Source organism: Tasmannia lanceolata, unplaced genomic scaffold (genome assembly GCF_043159265.1).
Source record: "Tasmannia lanceolata isolate RefF3 unplaced genomic scaffold, GAP_Taslan_0.1 ptg000037l, whole genome shotgun sequence".
NCBI classification, from domain to species: domain Eukaryota; kingdom Viridiplantae; phylum Streptophyta; class Magnoliopsida; order Canellales; family Winteraceae; genus Tasmannia; species Tasmannia lanceolata.
This window is the reverse complement of record NW_027518714.1, coordinates 55,398,293-55,420,229: the sequence shown is the minus strand read 5'-3', so window position 1 is coordinate 55,420,229 and position 21,937 is coordinate 55,398,293. Positions and strand designations below refer to the sequence as shown.

At 38.9% G+C, this 21,937-nt stretch overlaps 1 protein-coding gene and 1 long non-coding RNA gene across 3 annotated transcripts; both read right to left on the bottom strand.

Annotated features, from left to right (window-relative positions):
- Positions 1-164: 164 nt before the first annotated feature.
- LOC143862442 (uncharacterized) lies at positions 165-7,428 on the bottom strand. Of its 2 annotated transcripts, XM_077373492.1 has the most exons (5): positions 7,257-7,428; positions 5,593-6,150; positions 5,229-5,513; positions 5,014-5,158; positions 165-576 (listed from the first exon to the last, which is right to left on the bottom strand). In XM_077373492.1, exons 2-5 carry the CDS (start codon positions 6,046-6,048, stop codon positions 482-484), a joined length of 981 nt encoding a protein of 326 aa, XP_077229607.1. In that variant the 5' UTR covers positions 6,049-6,150; positions 7,257-7,428; the 3' UTR covers positions 165-481. The 2 variants fall into 2 exon arrangements, with proteins under 2 accessions (XP_077229607.1, XP_077229606.1); XM_077373491.1 differs by lacking the exon at positions 165-576 and having other exon boundaries at positions 800-5,158.
- A 4,709-nt stretch (positions 7,429-12,137) lies between these two features.
- Positions 12,138-13,555, bottom strand: LOC143860036 (uncharacterized). Its single transcript, XR_013239551.1, has 3 exons — positions 13,437-13,555; positions 13,031-13,360; positions 12,138-12,965 (listed from the first exon to the last, which is right to left on the bottom strand). It is a non-coding gene; the product is annotated as an uncharacterized LOC143860036 (long non-coding RNA).
- Between the last annotated feature and the right edge of the window lie 8,382 nt (positions 13,556-21,937).

Sequence of the window (21,937 nt, the reverse complement as noted above, 5' to 3'; positions counted from 1 at the left end):
AGGATAGAAACTTCCTAATCTAACCTAGCTACCACATTTACGTAGTTGCAAATCTAACCAATTAGCAATGCTAACACACCAACCATCCAACAATGTCAGACTCTCACACTCTAACACACATATATCAACATAAGTTCTCTGTCTAGATATACAATCCCAATGCTCTGATACCACTTAATGGATTTTATTATTTATTCAATCCTATAGTTGAAAATAAATTTAGCATCAGATAAACATGGAAACAATATTGTAATTGTGAAACCAATCTATTACATATGCGATTTCATAGCCATGATGATTAAGCAAGCGTATGAATGCGATCCACTCAGGAACCAAAAGGGCTGAAGCTTGATCTTCGATTGACAAATCTTCTAGCAAATATTTGAAAAAAAAAATGGTGGTTTGGCCCTCAGATTTTTCTTTCAATACCAGACAATGGGATACGGAAAGGACAATCACTTTGTCTCCTCCTATAGAGACTTTAATTCATTGGTTGAGTTTGTAAAGAAACTTGAGCAGAAGCATAAATCCTTAGTTCCACTCTGCTTTTCAGATGATTCTGTGAGCAGATAGTTGCTGCACATCAAAGATCCCAACCTGATTATCAATTTAATGGATGCTTGGCATTGGATCTGAGAGAATGTGTTTCTACTTAGAAAAAATGCTTGGATCTGCTGTTTTGATACAAGTGCCTTAAAGGCTTTAAATTCTGTTTGACTGAAGGTCTGGAATGTTGTAAATTGGACTGAAATTTTCAAGGAATTTGAGGCAACAGAGAGCTATCATAGAGAAATAAAAGTCAGCTCATAAACTGTTTTGAAAATTCATAGTTTTGGTACTGTTGTCACAAGAAGATACATATATTACATTTGTGGAGTGGAATTAGTACAGAAATCCTGTGCTTGTGAACAACCTCCCGCCATTTCGGCCTACACTAGCATCAGAATCCCTCCTTAATTAGGTGTCATCAACCACAACCATCAGACTAGACCATCTAATTCAACAGCTAAAAATAGAGCCATATATCCAGAATATCCACAGCCAGCAGAAGATCAATAGTATTGCCCACTCACTTGACTGGGTATCCCACCCATCATCAACATTTTGTAATATTGGCAAATTTCAAATAGTACTAAAATTCTTAACGATAACTAGCTTAATAAAAGAATTTATAGTCACTTTGAGTAGGGATTCAACTTACCAATTGACAACAGCACTAGAGAAGAAATCTTAGATCATAAATCCATTTGTAGCCACTCAATTAAGTACTTCTTTGGACTATTCATTGTGCAAAAAACATGATCAGCATCCCTGAAACTTTGATCTACATTGCTTTAGTAGCAAAATTTGGCAGCCACTTCCATCTCTATCTAGTCTTTTCCTTGCCCTTTACACCAGGCCATTCTCCTGCAAAGTCAAGACCATCACCTCCCCTTCCAATAGAAACGGAACCCTCAAAGTATTCCCGATACTCCAAAAATGGGCTTTTGTACTTCCACAATCGTTTGATTGTACCCTCCAACTTGAATCTGCGGGATATTTTCCTACATGAATTCCACGCCTCTCCGATTGGGGGACATGCAGGGTTCCTACGAACCTTTAAGAGATTAGTGGCTAATTTCTATTTGAAGGGGATGCGTCCACAGGTCAAACAATTTGTAGCTCAGGGTTCTCTGGCGGGATTACTCCAATTGCTTCCGATCCCTGAACAAGTCTGGGAAGATATTGCCATGGACTTTATCACAGGACTCCCAAGCCCCTTTGGAAAAGCTACAATTTTGGTTGTCGTCGATAGGTTAACCAAGTATGCCCATTTTATAGCTCTGCCCAGCAATTTTACCAGCCACAAGGTCGCAGAAATCTTTACTTCAGAAATTACTAAGCTACATGGAGTCCCACGCACGATTGTAAGTGATCGAGACCCCTTTTTCATTAGTAAATTTTGGCAGGAATTATTCAAACTTCAAGGTACCACACTCGCAACGAGCAGTGCTTATCTTCCCAAATGGATGGGCAATCCGAAGTACTCAATCGGTGCCTCGAAATGTACTTGCGAGGTTTTGTCCTTGATGAACCCAAACACTGGGTCAAATATTTACATTGAGCAGAGTTTTGGTACAACACTGCCTTCCACACCGCTACTGGAATGACTCCCTTCCAAGCTCTATACGGCAGACCACCTCCTGTCCTCTCTAGGTACATACCTGGGTCTTCCCTTAATGAAGCCACAGATCATATGCTCCAAAGTAGGGACGTCATTCTACAGGAACTCAAACACAATCTCACTCGTGCCCAAACACGAATGACGAATCAAGCGGACAAACATCACATAGAGAAACACTTCGAGCCAGGAGATTGGGTCTTTGTTAAACTGCAACCTTACCGTCAGCAATCGTAGCCTTACGAACCAACCAGAAGCTCGGAAGACGATTCTTCGGCCCTTTCAAAGTTTTGGAAAAAATCGGGACTGTTGCTTATAAGCTGGAATTACCTCTGGAAGCACGCATTCACCCAGTCTTTCATGTTTCAACTCTCAAGAAATGCGTGGGGGATCCTCAAAACCAATCCATTCCCTTACCACTTATTCACTCCGATGGCCTGGCAATGGCACAACCAACTGGCATTCTAAACTACCGACACTTAAAGCGGTAACAACACTGGGTAGCACAAGCATTGGAACAGTGGGAAGGACTACCATTAGAAGAAGCTTCTTGGGAAGACATCAGCCTTCTGCGCCAATTGTACCCTCAGCTGAACCTTGAGGACAACGTTCTTTCGGAAGGGAATGGTAATGATATGAATCAGAGGAACGGTGAGGATGTTGCCACACAAGCAGATGACATGGCAGGAGAATTTCCTGAATTGGGAGCCACACACAAGAGCGTGAGACTGAAGAAACGTCCCAGCGTACTGAGTGATTACGTGTGATTCTAGAAGGAAGCATAACATAATTTGTTAGAAAGGTCTCAATAAAGTAAAGCAAGCAATGAGGAGAAGGGCAGAACTTTATGCATGTCTCTCTCTTTCTCTCTTTCTAGGAGGATACTACCCTCGAAGTAGCCCTAATATCTGTATCTTTTCTATTTTTTTTTCGTCCGTAATTTCCATACTGGAATTGCCAATCTGATCAGCACATTGAAATACAACTTGATTGAGTTTTGTTTCTGTTTTTCTTGGCAACTCTGTTCTAAATCACCTGCAACTCATATCAGATGTCAACCTACTTCCAATCTGTGCTAGCTTTAACATTTGAACTGGTTCATATCTGAGTTATATCTCAGCTGATTTACTGTTGCAAAGATCAAAGATGGAAATCCTACCTTTGGCATCGACTCATCAGAAAATCTGCTATAATCTGTCCCTAGATCTCGTTGGAAAATGCATAACCTATATAGCCTTTTAAATTTTGCAAAGATCTGTATTTCCATATGACAGTCTATTTAGGTAGCCGACCCAAACTAGTTTGGGACAAAGGCTTTGTTGAGTTGAGCCTATTTAAGTCACGTTTGTATACCCACAAGATTTAGATTTGGATTTCTCACATTTGCAGTTGAGATTTGGAATTAGATCAGATCCTTAGATTTCTAAATCAGCTACAGCAGTGGGAAAAAAAAAATCTGATTTTCAAATCTGTTTTGCAAGACATTATTTGGAAATAAATATTTGTGGCAATTACCTTCACCCTACCTGCTCCTCGACCTTGTTGCAGCAGCAGCAAGACGTCCCTCCCTCCCTCTCATTTACGACATGAGCATGAGGATGAGTGATGTATTTTGTATCCAAAACTCAAATCCAAATCCAACTACAAGAACATGAGGTATCCAACCATGACCTTAGGGGATTGAGTTAGTTACTTACGCTTTGCAAAGAGGGCGAACCTTGGCGCAACGGTAAGGCTGCTCCATAGTCCATTGTGACATGGTGGTCCCTCCCCCAGACCCTTGCAATGGTGGAGCCTCATGCACTGGGCCGCCCTTTTTAATGACTCGAAAGTCAGTCTGAACTCATGTTAGTAGAAGGAAAATTCTCAGTTGTGAACTGCTATGCCTCATGGTATTTGCCTTCTTATGGACTGCTCATCTATCATAGAAAATTCCATAGATATAACCCTACTTCTGTTAATATTACAAGGTTCCAAAATTAAAGGAGAGGATCAGTTACCACTGATCGATTGAAGAATTTATACAGTCACTTTGAGTAGAGATTCAACTGTCCCATTGACAACAGTGCTAGAGCAAAAGTCTTAGATCATAAATCCATTTGTAGCCACCCACCTAAGCACATCTTTGGACTATACATTGCGCCAAAAACTTGATCAGCATCCCTGCAACCTTGATCTACATCACTTTAGAAACAAAATTTGGCAGCCACTACCATCTTTATCTAGTCTTTTCCTTGCCCTTTACACACACTGACTTGCTCTACATCACCTTCCCACCATGCTTTTACTCCCAATATCACGAATCAGATTCCTCTTGTCCACCCATACTTCGCGAAGATGTTCCAGACAGTTCTTCGCATCTTTCTCCTTTATCTTCAAATCTCTTTTCTCGGTCATTTTGGTCTTGAAACTCATCTTACATTCCTCAGTTTTGACCATCAGCTCCTTCATTAACCGAAGATTATTGGAGAGCGAGGTTTCAGTCTTTGTCAGCAGTTGGGAGAGCTCTTTAATCCTTGCTTTCAGATCATATTTTTCTTCAAGAATGGAGCCCATTAAGTGCTTGCATTTTCGATTGACATCTACGAGTCTTTCCATCTGATCGACCGTTTGAGATAGTATTTGTCTTAGAAAATTGGCTTCATAAGAAACACGCTTGGCCGCATCTAAATCCTCATGGTAGGATTTGTAATCGGGCACTAGACGCTTGATATATTTCTGAAAGTTTAGAAGGTTGGAAGTTCGACCCGGAGTTTTGTTCTTGTCGGCCAACAATATGTCAATTGCATTTTTGAGTTCCAGTTGAAATTCCTCGGAAACAAATAATTGCAATTCCATAGAAGATGCCTTACCCACAATCTTCTTTGCCTTCTGGATTTCGAATGATTCAAGCTGGACTGAACTGGGTGATTGGGGCTCGGGTGATGAAAGAGATTTGTCTAGGATCAGCTGGCGAAGATCCGCGATATAGTCTATGAGTGTATCGGATGGAGGGATCTGAAAATTCAAGAGTCAGAATTTTGAACCAAATTACCAACTGGTTAAACATTTTGTTTAGATTACCAACCTCTGGGGGAGTGGATGGATTTTTGGGGGAAGGATAAGGAGAATAGTTAGGAGAATGATCTCCAGATTCGGCCTGAAGTGGTGACTCAGCCTCGGTTGCTTGGTCCATTGTGGGCAGAGAGGCCTGCAATGAATCCTGAGGTTGATTCTTAGAAGGTAAGGGAAATGGAGTAGCCGTATGGTGAGAGACTAATATGGGAAGTTCATTCATGGCCTCCTCATTAGCTTCTCTGATCGTCACTACTTTAGAATCCTTGGTCTTGCAGTGAACACCCACAGTTTGCTTCTACCAAAGAAAATAAGAATTAATAAGACCAGACCGAAAGGATACTCTTGGAAAAATCAAGAATGCCAAAGTTAATTACTTGCTTCTTTGACGGGCTAGCAGTTATCGAATGAGCATGCCCTGAAGACTTCCAACTAGCTTTCCTCTTTGCATCGAACACAGAACGTTTTGCTCTATTACAAAGCACCGACATTGCTTTATCAATGTACTCCAGTGCGGATTTAGCACCAGGAAACTCATCCTTAATGGGCTCAAGATCGAGACAGAGCATTTGATACCCAGTTCTTATCGTTGCTTCATCGTCATTAGGATTGAGCTGTAGAATGAAATACCAGTCCATCCCATGATTTGGGAAATCTATGCCAGCAGCACAGAGTATATTGCAGGCAGTTAGCACCTGTGAAACATTTTCTAGCACTGGAAAAAGCTGTTTTGCCTCGTTTAGCTTATATCTGGCACTGTTGTAATCCCCACCTCTAATCATCTGTTCGGCGATTCCCTTGAGTCTGAGGGCCTCTTCCTTAATGCCATCCATACCGTTCCCTCACTTTGTATTCAAGAATGAAGTCACTCAAAACTAATTCAACAAGCCCGGCTGAGTTTCTTTGACCCAATATCTAATATCCCAACTGGGTCTCTGCATTTCAGAGGGAGAAGGGAAAATCAGTCATGAACCAGTTGAAACTATTGGTTGAGAAGCCACATTACAAGTATGAAAAGCCACATTTCAAGGGGAAATTCTCTTTGTTCCAACTTATAATCCCAGCTTAGTTTCAGCATTTCGACCTCATAACCCAGTTGAGGATATGATCTATAAGATCGGAAACCTCGGCCCTGTTCGTTTAAGATTATGACAACTGATTGTGAGTGCCAAACCGATTATTGGTTTCAAAATTAGGGCCTGGTTTGTTTAAGACTATGACAACCAATTAGTCCAATAATAAGTTGAGCACTCACAATCGGTTGTCATAATCTTAAACAAATAGGGCCTAGGTTTAAATTTGAGTCCAATAATTGGTTTAGCACTCACAATCGGTTGTCATAATCTTAAACGAACAGGGCCTAGGTTTAAATTTGAGTCCAATAATTGATTTAGCACTCACAATCGGTTGTCATAATCTTAAACGAACAGGGTTTTAAACACTTTTTCACTCTAACATCTAATCAGTAATCCCATTTGGGTCTTAGAAACTCGAAAATGCGATATGTTAAAGCAACAAGAATGCTCGTTCCTGCATATTTTAGGAAACATAAAACAATACGAACAACATGCCAAGACTATTATAAGTTCTAAAAGAATTAATGCTTACACATTTAAAGACTATAATCCTTAAGTTAGTAAAACATTCTAGGATCTATTTAATTATATGATACCCTTTATAATCGCTCACTCATGAAATAAGTTTCTACATCTCTTCTGTAAGGCTGAAAATTTGAAGATCATGGACAAAACCCATTTAACACTTACAAAATGCTAGTGTTAAAGCACACTCAAATAAACATGCAGACATATTTGAGATATCACAAACATGTAAGCTTGTCTATGAACCATGCAGTAAAATCCAATAGAAAATGTGCAAAAAATCTGCATAAGGACCATCATAAAACATTGTCTCTTGAATTTGTAACACTCGCACAATAACACCAAAAACAAACCCATCTTAATGGGGGTTTTCACCAGGTAAAAAGGGAAATTAAAGAACATAGTAGTAATAAAAAAGGAAAGGAAAGGCCTAAACTCACTGTGGTGTGGTGTGGTCTTTTTTCCCAGTGTCTTGTGGCAATGGATTCTATTAAAATGAGTGGGGTTTCCAAGGTAGGACTTTAGGAGATGAATACTTGTAACGTTTCGGAGGATATCGGGTTCTCGGTGGCGTGTGAAAAAACAAAGCCCCTGTCTTTTCAGCTCCCTCCTCCCCTCTCACAATCAATTGAATAAATTACCAGACACGGTAAATCACACACCTAACCACACAAAAGTACCCATTATCTGCCAAGTACTCATTTAGGATGGCCCACCGTCTCCACCCAACTCCATGCATAGAGTGGGACCCACCATTTCCCCGTATGGGATGACACCTACCATTTTACACCTAATGTTTTGATGGGTGTGGGGCCCACCATCTCTACACAAACATATGCATAGGGTGGGACCTACCTACCATATTACCCCTAATGTTAGGGCGATATTTTTTCACCCGTTGTAGGATAATGCACCTTTTAACGTGATTTTGATGTCAAAAAGGTTAAAGTCTACCCACAATTCATGTTATAAGGGGGCGCATTATCCTAAAGGGGCGAAAAAATCATCTTCCATAATTTTAGGAAGATGATATTTTCACCCCTGCATTACAAGCACGCTCTGTCACTCCCCTTATTACTTGATTTGACAACAAAAAGCGTTAAAATTGCCCACTTTTCAAGTCAAATCAAGTTATAAGTGGAGAGTGCATGTAATGCAGGGGTTGAAAATATCATCTCCTTAATTTTATTATGAGGTGGGGCCCACCATCTCTACCAAAACCTATGCATTAGGGTGGGGGCCACTAAAAGCCATTGTTGGTTCCATTTTTACCCATGCAAATCATGGGCTCAAAATACTAGTACTTCTCTAAAAGCCATTGTTGGTTGGTTTTATTGTTCTTCTTTAATGGGTAGTATAATTTGATTCATCTGTTAGAGGTAATCATCAAGTGGCTGTTACTTTTAACCGGGTAGAACTCACCACTAAAAGCTAGCCTTTAGAGGGAGGTTGCCCATTCCCTTATAACCCATCGCCTTCCATTTCATTTATCCCATGTGGGACTATTTGCTTTTGCATGGAACCCCAACAAAAGGGACCCCTCCCTTTTTCTTTGTAACTTTTCTCCGCTTGATTGTAATGTGTTCTTGAGTGTTTTTCTTGTTGGGTTCTATATTAACCTCACAAAAATTAGGGAGGATTACAAGAGAGTTCTGGAGCTTGATAACAATTCTGTAAAGGTATGTAGCTCTTTCTTCTTTTTCTTCTCTAAAGTCTACTCATTTTTGCCCTTGTTGAAACTTTTCTAGATCTGAATTGTATATTGTGGTCACTGTTCTATCATCTTCATTAATGCTTTAAACTCTGTCGCTCAATGGTAGATGAATGTGAGTAGCAAAGTTATTTAGTTTGTCTTGAGTTCTCATGCTTCCATTACTTTTTTTCCGGTTCATTCTTGTTGTTTCAATGAAACGCCATTAGATTTCTAGAGAAAACATTTTTTTACATCTGTAAATTATGTTCTCACTTCTCACTTGTCCTCAACCACCACTGTTAATTACTTTTCCACCCTGAAATGGGTTGTGATATTTTAAATCTTTCACATTCAGAATAGTAATATTCTAAACTGGTGAAGCCTTTCTGTTCATGGACCCTTTGGTCAGAAAGGAAACAATGCATGTATGAAAGCAAGGTGGAGTCATTTAACAAAGTCATGCCTTGGTGTAAAGATCCGATTAGTTGATTGGGCCTTTGCAGGAAAAGATTTTTGGGGTCTAACTATTTGACCCTTGTTTAGGAATTAGAAGGAGATCCTTAAATGGAGATATGTGACTTTTTAAGTTTGCCTTTATGTTTCATTACATTTTTTAGGCATAAGTTAGGGGCATCTTTTGCTATTAAGAGAATTTTTGCCACAGAAACCCATCTTTTGACTATCTGGACTGTCCATCGGTTGGATCAAAATATGTGTGGCCTATATTCCCAAAAACCAATTCCCACTCTTAGATTAGTGGGGCAAATTGATGATTAATAGAGCCTAAAAACAAAGCCCATGTTTGGGGCTATGGAATGTTCATCTATTGCATCAAACTGCAGTTGGCCCATGCCCACGGGCCATACCCAGTACATTATTCTTACCGTTAGGAGCTATAATCAATGGCCAATATGAATTCCCCAAAAATTATTTAATGGCACTCTAAAACAGCCCAATCACATGTCAGACATGCCTTTTCATCAATAAGAATTATTCATAAGAAGATGAAGAGAGAGGTTAGGATTGGTTTCGATTATGATTAGGATATTGTGATTTTTTTATTCAAGTTACTGTGAATCTTTCTTTTTTTTTTTTTTTTTTGAAAGATAACAATTATTACCAAAAACCGAGATTACATACAGGGGACAAGATGTCTCCAAAACATTCAGGTGTATTACCCACCCGAGCTACATCGAAAAAACATGAAAAATTACAGAGAGTCTATTCGGCCAAAATCGTGACATTCCATTCCTCTTCAGGAGCGATGTATATGGTCATCGATTCCGAAGCAACGCGTTCTTTTGGCAGCGCCAATTCATTAGCCGATCTTCTTCTATGCTCAATGGTACATTTTAAGTCACGTATCCGTATCTCGCTAATGTATTGTTGTAACTGCCATTCCTCTTCAAGTTACTGTGAACTGTTGATCACTAGGTTGTTGGTTAAACTGTTGCTTTCAATTTAATTCGTTATTATCTCTGTAAATCGTTTCAACGGATAGCGCGGCGGAAATTTCTTCAAATAAAATATACCTTCCGCATTCTTCATTTCCATTTTTCTTTGTTGATATGATAATTTGATTCATGATACCATGTACAATTTGAGAGTTTGAATAAAATTATTTTTTACCCAATTTGTACTATTGCTAATGTATTGCAGAAAGCTAGGGATTGGTTGGAAGATTTGTTTTTCTTGCCGATTGGATATTTGTTTTGCAGGCTTGTTATAATATCCTTCAAGTTATGTACATTTTTAGCTATTCGATTAATTCAAGGTAGAACGCAGGAATTCGATAAAACTCTAACCTTAAAACAAAGATCAGTTGATGCTCAGACCATAGTACTTCTCTGGACAAAACTTAACACTTGATTTCTCTCTCTTTTTTCGCTCTCAGGGATTTTGGAACTCAATCGTGTATCAGAGGACATGTATTCTTGCCCCCATGGACATTTTGTTAAGTGGACATGGTTTGCTATCATAGTTGAATTCAATTTCTTCTAATTGGTCGACTTAATTCAAAGGCTACTGGGAAATTGGTGGTGAACTTTCTGGCATAGGATTTGATTGAAACCATTACCAGTTCCACTTGCACACCTGTAATATGAACAGTAGACTCTAATCTATGAATCCTGCATAAACCTTTATTGTGGTGCAGATAAGAGGGTGACCAGTAAAGGATATGTGCAAATAAATTAGCTTGGGACTGAAGAATGGGCAAATAAGCAATCACTTAGTAGCAAAAATTGTATTGATATCTGTCAATTTGTTAATTCAAATGGTTTCATATTCTATAATATGCCATATGCTGATAAACCATAGTTCATTCTGTTGGAACTATTGCTCTTTTGTTAAGCAAGGAATGAGAAAGGTAGGCTCAAAAGGATATACTCAACTTGAAATGAAAGCTACCAGCTAAAGTTAGAAATATATGCACACATAAAGCATGACAAATATAAGATACTGACGTATAGAAAAATAAAAAATGCCTATTTCTCATGTATCAAGAAAGATCACTGCATTGAAACTTCTACCACAAATTACGTTCAAATTTCTAAATATTGTATAAAGTGGCGTATATCCTCGAGATGTGATTTAGATTGCTTCAGTTTAGAGCTTCTTACAGCTTTGCTTTGGTCCTTGCCACTTCTGCTCGACCCTTTACAAAACCATAACAACAGATCATGATAGTATATCTAGAGGCAAACATGACATCTATTCGACGCCGTATTATTCCCAGGCTAATGGGCAGGACAAATCCATAAATAAGTCTGTAAAGCTGAATTTTGAAAAACAAAAAAAAGAAGATTCAAGAAAACCTAATGACATGGCACGAGCTGTTGTCACCTATGTAACAGAGACTGTTAAAAAGTCAAGTACAGAGACAATGGAGAAATAGGAACAAACAGATTATAAAGTATTAAAGGGTGGTGCTTATCATCTTAAGAATGTGAATGATAAGATCTATGATTGGTCGATATATTGTCTCCCCAACTGCTGTTCAACATCTTCCTAGGTTAAGGAAAACTTAGGGGCCGTTTAGATACGTGGATTTTAGAATCTGGGATTTCTTCAAAATTGTAGCTGAGAGACAAGAGAAGAAGTGGAACAGCCGTCGTTTTTTACTTCTCGCCCTACTTTCCGACAGCAAGAGAGTAGCAGATTCTCCCATTTTTCCAGCTTTTAGAAATCTCAGGATGCGGGAGAGGTTTTTAAAACCTGAATTTCTCACTTAAAATCCAAGAAAAGTTGTCAGGACAGCATACATCAGCTTGATCATGAACCATCTTTTACACTGTTTTCAAACTAAAAACCTGGATTCTAAAATCCGCTTATCCAAACAGCCCCTTAGTGTTCCTCAACATTAAGTTTCTCAAAGCATATTGTCTTCCACTATGGGAGACAATTGAGAAATAGAAAGACTGATTAAGTTGGGCTAAAATATTCATCAGAGCCCATCACTAGGCCAAGAAGAGTTAAATCGGGATTGAGCCACTAGTTCAATAGTCAAGGCTTTGGTCTTCAAACCAAAAAAGAAGAGTTAAAAATAGTACCTGGCCTTGTGGCTGAGGTGAAGGCCAAAATAAAAGTTTTAAGTTTAAATCCCATCTTACCAACCAAAAAAGAAGAGTTAAAATCTATCATCCATGAAGACAGAAGTAAAAATAGTACCTGGCCTTGTGGCTGAAGTGAACGCCAAAAAGAAAGTTTTAAGTTTAAATTTTTTCTTAGGTTCCCTACATGCTTTTACTCACAATATCACAAATCAGCTTCCTCTTGTCCTCCCATACTTCGCGAAGATGTTCCAGACATTGCTTCACATCTTTCTCCTTTATCTTCAAACCCTTTTCCTCTGTCGTCTTGGTCTTGAAACTCATCTTATCTTCCTCGGTTTTGGCCATTAGCTCCTTCATTAACTGAAGATTGTCGGCGAGTGAGGTTTCAGTCCTTTTCAGCTGCTGGGAGAGTTCTTTAATCCTTGCTTTCAGATCGTGTTTTTCTTTAAGAATGGAGTCTTTTTCCTGCTTGCATTTTCGACTGACATGTGCGAGTCTTTGCATTTGATCGACAGTTTGAGACAGTGTTTGTCTTAGAAAATTGGCTTCAAAAGAAACACGCTCGGCCGTGTCTAAATCCTTCTGGTAGGATTTGTAATCGGGCACTAAATGCTCAACATATTTCTGGAAATTTAGAAGATTGGAAGTTCGACCCGGAGTTTTGTTCTCGTCGGCCAACAATATCTCAATCACATTTTTGAGTTCCAGTTGAAATTCTTCGGAAACAAATAATTCCAAATCCATAAAAGATGCCTTACCCACTATCTTCTTTGCCTTTTGGATTTCGGTTGATTCGAACTCGACCGAACTGGATGATCGGGGTTGGAGTGATGAAAGAGATTCGTCTACGATCAGTTGGCGAAGATTCGTGATATAGTCTAAAATGGAATGGATGGAAGGATCTGAAAATTCAAGAGTCAGTATTTTGAACCAAATTACCAACAGGTTAAACAATTTGTTTACCAACCTCTCGGGGAGTGACTGTATTTTCCAAGGAAGGAGAAGAAGAGTAGTTAGGAGAATAGTTAGGGGAATAATTTGGAGAATGATCTCCAGATTGATCTCCAGCTTCGTCCTGAAGTATTGACTCGGCCTCAGTTTCTTTCTCTTTCTCAGGTGAGGATTCCCTTGTTCGCTCGGACGCCTGCTCCGTTGTGGGCAGAGAGGGCTGCGATGAATACTGAGGCTGATTCTCAGAAGGAAAGGTGGATGGAGCTGCTATATGATCAGAGACTAATGTGGAAAATTCATTCATGGGTTCCTGAGTATCTTCTCTGGTCATTGCTACATTAGATTTCTACCAAAGAAAATGAGAATTAATAAAACAAGACCAAAAGGATACTCCTATCAACTTCAAGAATGACAAAAGTTACCTTCTTCTTTGATGAGCTAGCAGTTGATTTTCTGTGCGCCGGTATATCCCTCTTTATGGTAAGAGGGAATGGTTCCTTTCATTTTTCATTTTCTTCCTCATTTTTCTTTTCTTCCAAAGAGGGATCATTGTCCAGGGTGACAGTGTTCGCATTATCTGCTAAAATTAAATGCAAAATTGGATAGTATTCATAGAAGATTTAAAGAATTAGAAAAGATATACCTTTGATAATCATGGTCGGTTCATCCTCCATATACTCATTTATTCCAGAAGAAATGATCAAATTAACATGCCCCAAGGACTTGAAACTATCTTTCCTCTTTGCATCGAACTCAGAACGTTTTGCACAATCACAAAGCACAGATATTGCTTTATCGATGTACTCCGGTGCAGATTTAGAACCAGGAAATTCATCCTTAATGGGCTCAAGTTCGAAACAGAACTTTTGATACGCACTTCTTATCGTTGCTTCATCATCATTAGAATTGAGCTGTAGAATGAAATACCAGTCCTTCCCGTGACTTGGGAAATCTAAGTTAGCAGCACAGAGTATATTACAGACAGTTAGCATCTGAGAAATATTTTTTAGTGCTGGAAAAAGCTGTTTTGCCCCGTTTATGTTATATCTAGCACCAATGTAATCCCCACTTCTAATCATCTGTTCGGCGATTCCCTTGAGTCTGAGGGCCTTTTCCGTAATGCAATCCATACAATTCCAACTGGGTCTCTACATTTTGGAGGGAACAGGAAAAAACAGTCATGAACCAGTTGAAAATATTGTTTGAGAAGCCACAGTCCAAGTATGAAAAGGCAAAGAATGAATACAGTGGGAAATTCTCTTTGTTCCAACATATATTCCCATCTTAGTTTCAGCATTTCAACCTCATGACCCAGTTGAGTATATGATCTATAAGACCAGAAACCTTAAAAAAACTTTTTCATTCTAACATCTAATCAGTAATCCCAAGTGGGTCTTAGAAATTAAAGAGAAAAAGGGTAGTCATGGCCCACTTGAAATATGTGATATGTTAAACCAACAAGAATACACTTTTCTGCAAATGTTAGAAAAAAAAAGAACAATACAAACAAATGTCAAGACTAAGAATTCATGCTTACACATTTGAACACCTAATCCTTAAACAGATAAATGGTGAATCTTTATGTTATCCTTTATAATCGCTCAATCATGAAATAAATTTCTAGATATCTTTTGTAAGGCTGAAAATTTCAAGCTATGGAAAAAAACCCATTTACTACTTGTAAGTTATAACATGCTAATGTTAAAGTACCATCAAATAAACATCCAAGAATATTTGAGATAAAACAGGGCCATAAACTTGTCTATGGGCCTTGCAGTAAAATCCAAAAGAAATGTTCAAAAAATCTGCATAAGGACCATCATAAAACATGGTCTCTTGGAGATGTAACACTCACAGGACAAATACCCTTCTTTTTGGGGATTTTCACCGGCGACCAAACTGGAGTGGGACCTACCCAGTAGAAACAAAGAACATAATAAATAAGAAGAAGAGGGGTGTGGTGTTTTTTCTCAGTGGCTTGTGGCTGGGGTTTGGAGAGAATGTCTTAAAATGAGAGAACAGAGGAGAATAGGGAGATGAATGTTCTGTTTTTAATATGAATTTTTAAGTACAAAAAAGGCAAGAAGCGGTATTTCAATTGAATAATTACCCGACAAGGTAAATCTCATCTAACCCCACAAAGTACCCAATCACATTGAGTATTGTATTGGGAATTTGGGATTTGCTAGCCAATTTAGCGGAAGCCCATTTCGCAGCTGGCTTTTGCATGTGAAATTGGTTAGCAAAGTCCCATGAGTATTTGTTAAAGATTTTTCAAAATCAAGTGTTTTTGGTCAAAACAATTTTTGGAAAATATTTTCTTTAAGTGTGTTTTGGAAAAAGAAAAACTTTTCTTTGGAAATAGTTGCTTTTTGCAAGAGAAAGAGAATAGTGTAATGTAGTTGAAAAGATAGTCCCAAATCGGATGAGAGAAAAGAAAGAGAAGGGCTTATAAAGCACTACACTTTTCTATTACTTGTTTGATTGCACATTGGGTTGAACCCATGGTTGGACCCGCGGGACGGTGCAACGCACCGTTCGCGCACACGCACGCGCGGCGTGGGCAATGGGCTATAGGGCGCATAGTGGCGCTTTATTAGGCGCACTTTGCACTTCGCACGCCGCATCGTAGCGATTGGAGCCTTTAATTTTTCCAGATCTGATCTGGACCGTTGGATCTAGACGATTGTGGATCGGTCTAGTGGGTGGGCCGAATAGTTCAAAGGCCCATCAAGCCCAAGCCCAGTGTCGAATAGTTCGATTGGGTTGGGCTTTGATTCGAGCACAACGGTCGGCCCAGCGGGCCCAGTGCTCCAACGGTCAGTGGGTGCGATCCATTGGGTTGTGTCCCTTCCCAACGGTCAAGGATCTAAGGGGTGCGATCTGTACCATAGATGGATCATCTAACGGTTAGATGGGAGGACGGGAATTTAAATATCCCAACAGACTCTCTAGGATTGATCTGGTTCGTTGAATCGCGTATGGGCGCGATCTAACGGCCATAATTCAAACCGATCTGGAAAGACTCTATACAGGGGTGCTTTTCACACTGAAAAGACACCAGAGGCTCTATAAAAGTTGCAGAACCCAACCATTTCAAAGTACAATCGAATTTACCCATTTCTAGATAAATTCTTAAGACTTCTAGTGCATTATACTCTCTTTCTTGCTCCCACCAAAATTCGTTTTACTAAACTATTTTCTTATTGTTTATCTAATTACTGTTATACTGCAGTAACAGAAATTAGACTGATTCTCTCAGGCTTGTAAGATTCTAAGGGCATTTCGGATTTGACTCCGCTTGTGCAGAGCGTTGTCAAATTAGTAGGACATTCCTACTGGCTTCATTGTATCTTGGAGGCAGTTCGCGGATCCCCTTTGCACACTTCTAGTGGGGGCGAAATCTGTCTTAAGGAAAGCGATTTCGCGCCTTGAAGCAAACTGGTTACTGCTTTTTCTTTCCAACAGATACAGAATTATTTCTCAAACAATCTTAAGACAGATTATCTTTGCTTCAATGGCGTTGTACTCAATCCGTCAAATGTCCCAAGACTTTGTCAAACTTGAGCGATTTGACAAAGGGAATTTCAAGCGATGGCAGAAGAAGTTGCACTTCATCCTTACGTCGCTCAAAGTAGTTCGAGTTCTCACATCCCCAAGGCCGACAACAGTTGAAAATGAGACATTAGCGCAGGCTCGTGCAAGAATGAAATGGGAACAAGATGATTACATCTGCAAAGGGCACATCCTCAATGCTATGTCGGATACTTTGTTCGACATATATCAGGGAATGGGATCGGCAAGTGAGATTTGGAACGCACTCGAAGCGAAGTACATGGCGGAGGATGCTAGCAGCAAAAAATTCTCTGTGAGTCGTTTCCTGAATTATCGCATGGTAGATGATAGACCTGTTATTGATCAACTGCATGAAATCCAACACATGGTGAGTCAAATTCATTTGCAAGGCATTTTACTTGATGATTCCTTTATAATTCCGTCGATTATTGACAAACTTCCGCCAAGTTGGAAAGAATTTAGAAAAAGTCTTAAACACAAGAAAGAGGAGATTTCTCTTGATGACTTGGCTCTATGCCTCAGGATTGAGGAAGAGTCAAGGATTAGAGATCATAAAGATGATCATGAGAATTCTTCCTCTAAGATACACTTGGTGGAAAATGTCAATAAACCAAACCAACAAGGGAAAGGCAATCGGAAGAGAAACAAACACCCTGACAAGAAGAATAATAAGAATAAGAAAAGGAAGGGTGCTTGTTTCAATTGTGGCAAACCAGGCCACTACAAGAGTGAATGTCGACTTCTTAAAGATAAGAAGTCGGGAACACCAACAGACAACAACAAGTTTGTGGCCATGATTTCAGAAGCAAATATTCTTGAAGATGGCAATGATTGGTGGATTGACTCGGGTGCGACGAGGCATGTCTGCAAAGACAGGAATCTGTTTTCAACCTATGAAACGGTTGAAGATGGAAGTGTCCTTTACATGGGCAATTCGTCGACGGCAGAAGTCAAACGAAGAGGCAAAGTAGAACTGGAATTTACATCCGGCAAGCGCCTCACTCTTACCGATGTCTTTCATGTACCTGAAGTGCGAAAGAATTTAGTTTCTGGAAGCATTCTTAACAAGAATGGCTTCAAGCTCGTATTTGAATCTGACAAATTCATTCTTTCTAAGGGGGGTACCTTTGTTGGAAAGGGATATATGTATGAAGGGATGTTTAAACTCAATATCAACAAAGTGAATGTCTTTGCTTATGTTGTTGACTCTTTATCTTTATGGCATAATCGTTTAGGACATGTTAATACTAGGAAAATGCATGATATGGTTAAGTTAGATTTAATTCCAAAATGTGAAATTGATTTAGTAGATAAATGCAAAATATGTATGCAAACTAAATTAATAACTAAACCATTTCCCTCAGTAGATAGAACTTCTAATCTGTTAGACCTTGTACATAGCGATGTATGCGATATACATAGTGTTCCTACCAAGGGAGGTAAAAAGTATTTTGTTACTTTTATAGATGATTTTACTAAATTTTGCTATGTATATTTACTTAGTCATAAAGATGAAGTGTTGGAAAAGTTTAAGGTTTATAAAACAGAAGTAGAAAACCAATGTGAAACATGCATTAAATGCCTTAGATCTGATAGGGGTGGTGAATACCATTTCCCTCTTTTCTGTGAATCAGTGGGCATAGTTCATGAAACTTCTGCCCCTTATACACCACAGCAAAATGGTGTAGCAGAAAGAAAAAATAGAACTTTAACTGAAATGGTTAATGCTATGCTTGTTAATTCTGGTTTGAATAAAAGTTTTTGGGGTGAAGCATTACTTACTGCTTGTTACATATTGAATAGGGTACCAAGTAAAAAGAATAATGTAACCCCTTATGAGCTTTGGAAGAAAAGAAAACCAAACTTGAATTATTTTAAAGTTTGGGGTTGTAGAGCCATTGTTAAAGTTCCTAAACCTAAATTAAGAAAATTAGGTGAGAAGGGTATAGAGTGTATTTTTTTAGGATATGCTAGCCATAGTAAGGCATATAGGTTTCTAGTTATAGAACCTAATGATTTTCTACAAATTAATACAATAATTGAATCTAGAGATGCCTTCTTCTATGAGAATAGGTTCACTTTAATTCCAAAAGAAGTTCAGCCTAGTAATTCTGTGGAACTTTCTTTAGAACCACAAACAAAAGATGGTGAACCTAGTGAAATAAGAAGAAGTAAAAGAGATAGAAGTGAAAAGAGTTTTGGTCCTGACTTTGTTACTTACCTAGTAGAAGGGACAAGAGAAAAACTCAAATCTTCTATAATGTTAGATTTAAATGTAGAAAGTGACCTCAAACCTATACGGAAGCCATAAAGTCACAGGATGTCGCTTTTTGGAAAGAAGCAATTAATGACGAAATGGATTCTATTATGGGTAATAAGACTTGGTATTTAGTTGATCTACCACCTGGATCTAAACCTATTGGGTGTAAGTGGATCTTCAAAAAGAAGATCAAAGTAGATGGAACTATAGAAAAGTTTAAAGCTAGGTTAGTTGCCAAAGGGTTTACTCAAAAACCCGGAATTGATTATTTTGATACATATGCACCCGTTGCTAGGATTTCTACCATTAGAGTCTGGATTGCTCTTGCTTCCATATACAAACTTCACATTCACCAAATGGATGTTAAAACAGCATTCTTAAATGGTGAACTTGATGAAGAAGTGTATATGGAACAACCTGAAGGTTTCATTTTACCTGGTCAAGAGCATAAAGTCTGTAAATTAGTCAAATCTTTATATGGCCTAAAGCAAGCTCCTAAGCAATGGCATGAAAGATTTGATAAGGTGTTAGTCTCTAATGGTTATAGAATTCATGAGTCAGATAAATGTGTATATAGTAACTTTAAAGGTGGTAGTGGTGTTATTATATGTTTATATGTTGATGATATGTTAATATTTAGTACAGATTTTGAATGTATTCAAAGTACTAAATTATTTTTATCTCAAAACTTTGATATGAAAGATATGGGTGAAGCAGATGTGATCTTGGGTATAAGAATCATAAGACATAACAGTAGTTTGATTCTAACCCAGTCACATTATATTGAAAAAGTTCTTAAAAAGTTTAATCATTTTGATTGTTCACCTGCTTCAACTCCTTTTGATCCTAGTGGGAAGTTATATCTTAATTCTGGAAGGACTATTTCTCAACTAGGGTATGCTAGTGTGATTGGTAGCCTTATGTATGCTATGACCTGTACTAGGCCAGACATAGCATTTGCTGTGGGTAAGCTTAGTAGGTTTACCAGTAATCCAAATTTCTCTCATTGGAATGCAGTCTATAGAGTATTAAAATATTTAAAGAAAACTATAGACTATGGTTTATGTTATGGTGGGTATCCAACTGTAATAGAAGGATACACTGACGCTAGTTGGATAACTGAGCGTATAGATCATACATCAACCAGTGGGTGGATTTTCACCCTTGGTGGGGGAGCAGTCTCCTGGGCCTCTAAGAAACAAACATGCATTTCAACATCCACTATGGAAGCAGAGTTTATAGCTCTGGCAGCATGTTGTAAAGAGGCGGAATGGCTTCGGAATTTGTTATTGGAAATTCCGTTATGGCCTAATCCTATGCCATCGATTTATGTCCACTGTGATAGTCAGGCCACACTATCAAGGGCATATAATCATGTTTATAATGGTAAGTCCAGGCATATAGGACTTAGACACAGTACTGTGAGAGAGTTACTTACTAATGGAGTAGTAACTATTGATTTTGTGAGATCAAGCCAAAATTTGGCTGATCCATTTACTAAAGCTCTTGCGAGAGATATGGTGTGTAAAACATCATTAGGGATGGGGTTAAAGCCATTACCAAATAGTCACCAATGATGGAACCTCGACTCAACACTTGAATAAATATCAAGTCTTGAGTTCAATGAGTCAAAGTACATCATATGGAGTGATTGCAAGCACTATAATATATATTATATTTCCATCCCAAGGTAAAGTGCTTGGTACCTGTAATGTATAAAAGGGAAAGGCTGAGCATTTGAGCTCTTAATAGACTTATAACAAAGTGTTGGAGTGTTATAGTTACAGGGGCACTCTTGATAAGTCTACCTATGTGAGTGTGGGAGTGGTGCCGCTTCCTATGAGACCTGGCTAGTTTCTAGAGCACTCATGAAACCAAGATATAGACACAAGGCCAATTCATGTGTCGGTTTTTTAGAAATTGCCTAAAGAGATAAATTCTTATGTGTGAGATGTGTCCGGTTAACCAAATAGAATCGCTAGTTCAAAGACATGTCTACTATGCAATTCTGGTTAACTTTGATGTGTTTTCACTAAGTAAAGGTTCAAATCGAAAGATACCTTTATTTATGCATAAAAATTCCAAGCCTGATGAGAAAATCTTTTTTGATTTTGAAAATGGTGGGGGATTGTTAAAGATTTTTCAAAATCAAGTGTTTTTGGTCAAAACAATTTTTGGAAAATATTTTCTTTAAGTGTGTTTTGGAAAAAGAAAAACTTTTCTTTGGAAATAGTTGCTTTTTGCAAGAGAAAGAGAATAGTGTAATGTAGTTGAAAAGATAGTCCCAAATCGGATGAGAGAAAAGAAAGAGAAGGGCTTATAAAGCACTACACTTTTCTATTACTTGTTTGATTGCACATTGGGTTGAACCCATGGTTGGACCCGCGGGACGGTGCAACGCACCGTTCGCGCACACGCACGCGCGGCGTGGGCAATGGGCTATAGGGCGCATAGTGGCGCTTTATTAGGCGCACTTTGCACTTCGCACGCCGCATCGTAGCGATTGGAGCCTTTAATTTTTCCAGATCTGATCTGGACCGTTGGATCTAGACGATTGTGGATCGGTCTAGTGGGTGGGCCGAATAGTTCAAAGGCCCATCAAGCCCAAGCCCAGTGTCGAATAGTTCGATTGGGTTGGGCTTTGATTCGAGCACAACGGTCGGCCCAGCGGGCCCAGTGCTCCAACGGTCAGTGGGTGCGATCCATTGGGTTGTGTCCCTTCCCAACGGTCAAGGATCTAAGGGGTGCGATCTGTACCATAGATGGATCATCTAACGGTTAGATGGGAGGACGGGAATTTAAATATCCCAACAGACTCTCTAGGATTGATCTGGTTCGTTGAATCGCGTATGGGCGCGATCTAACGGCCAGAATTCAAACCGATCTGGAAAGACTCTATACAGGGGTGCTTTTCACACTGAAAAGACACCAGAGGCTCTATAAAAGTTGCAGAACCCAACCATTTCAAAGTACAATCGAATTTACCCATTTCTAGATAAATTCTTAAGACTTCTAGTGCATTATACTCTCTTTCTTGCTCCCACCAAAATTCGTTTTACTAAACTATTTTCTTATTGTTTATCTAAT

What these genes read in the sequence shown, in the direction of transcription:
- LOC143862442 (XM_077373491.1), bottom strand. Translation starts at nt 6,048, where the DNA reads ATGGATGGCATTAAGGAAGAGGCCCTCAGACTCAAGGGAATCGCCGAA. An exon ending in CTAGCCCGTCAAAGAAGCAA is followed by an intron (nt 5,514 to 5,592) that starts GTAATTAACTTT and finishes TTTCTTTGGTAG; the next exon opens with AAGCAAACTGTGGGTGTTCA. An exon ending in ATCCATCCACTCCCCCAGAG is followed by an intron (nt 5,159 to 5,228) that starts GTTGGTAATCTA and finishes TTGAATTTTCAG; the next exon opens with ATCCCTCCATCCGATACACT.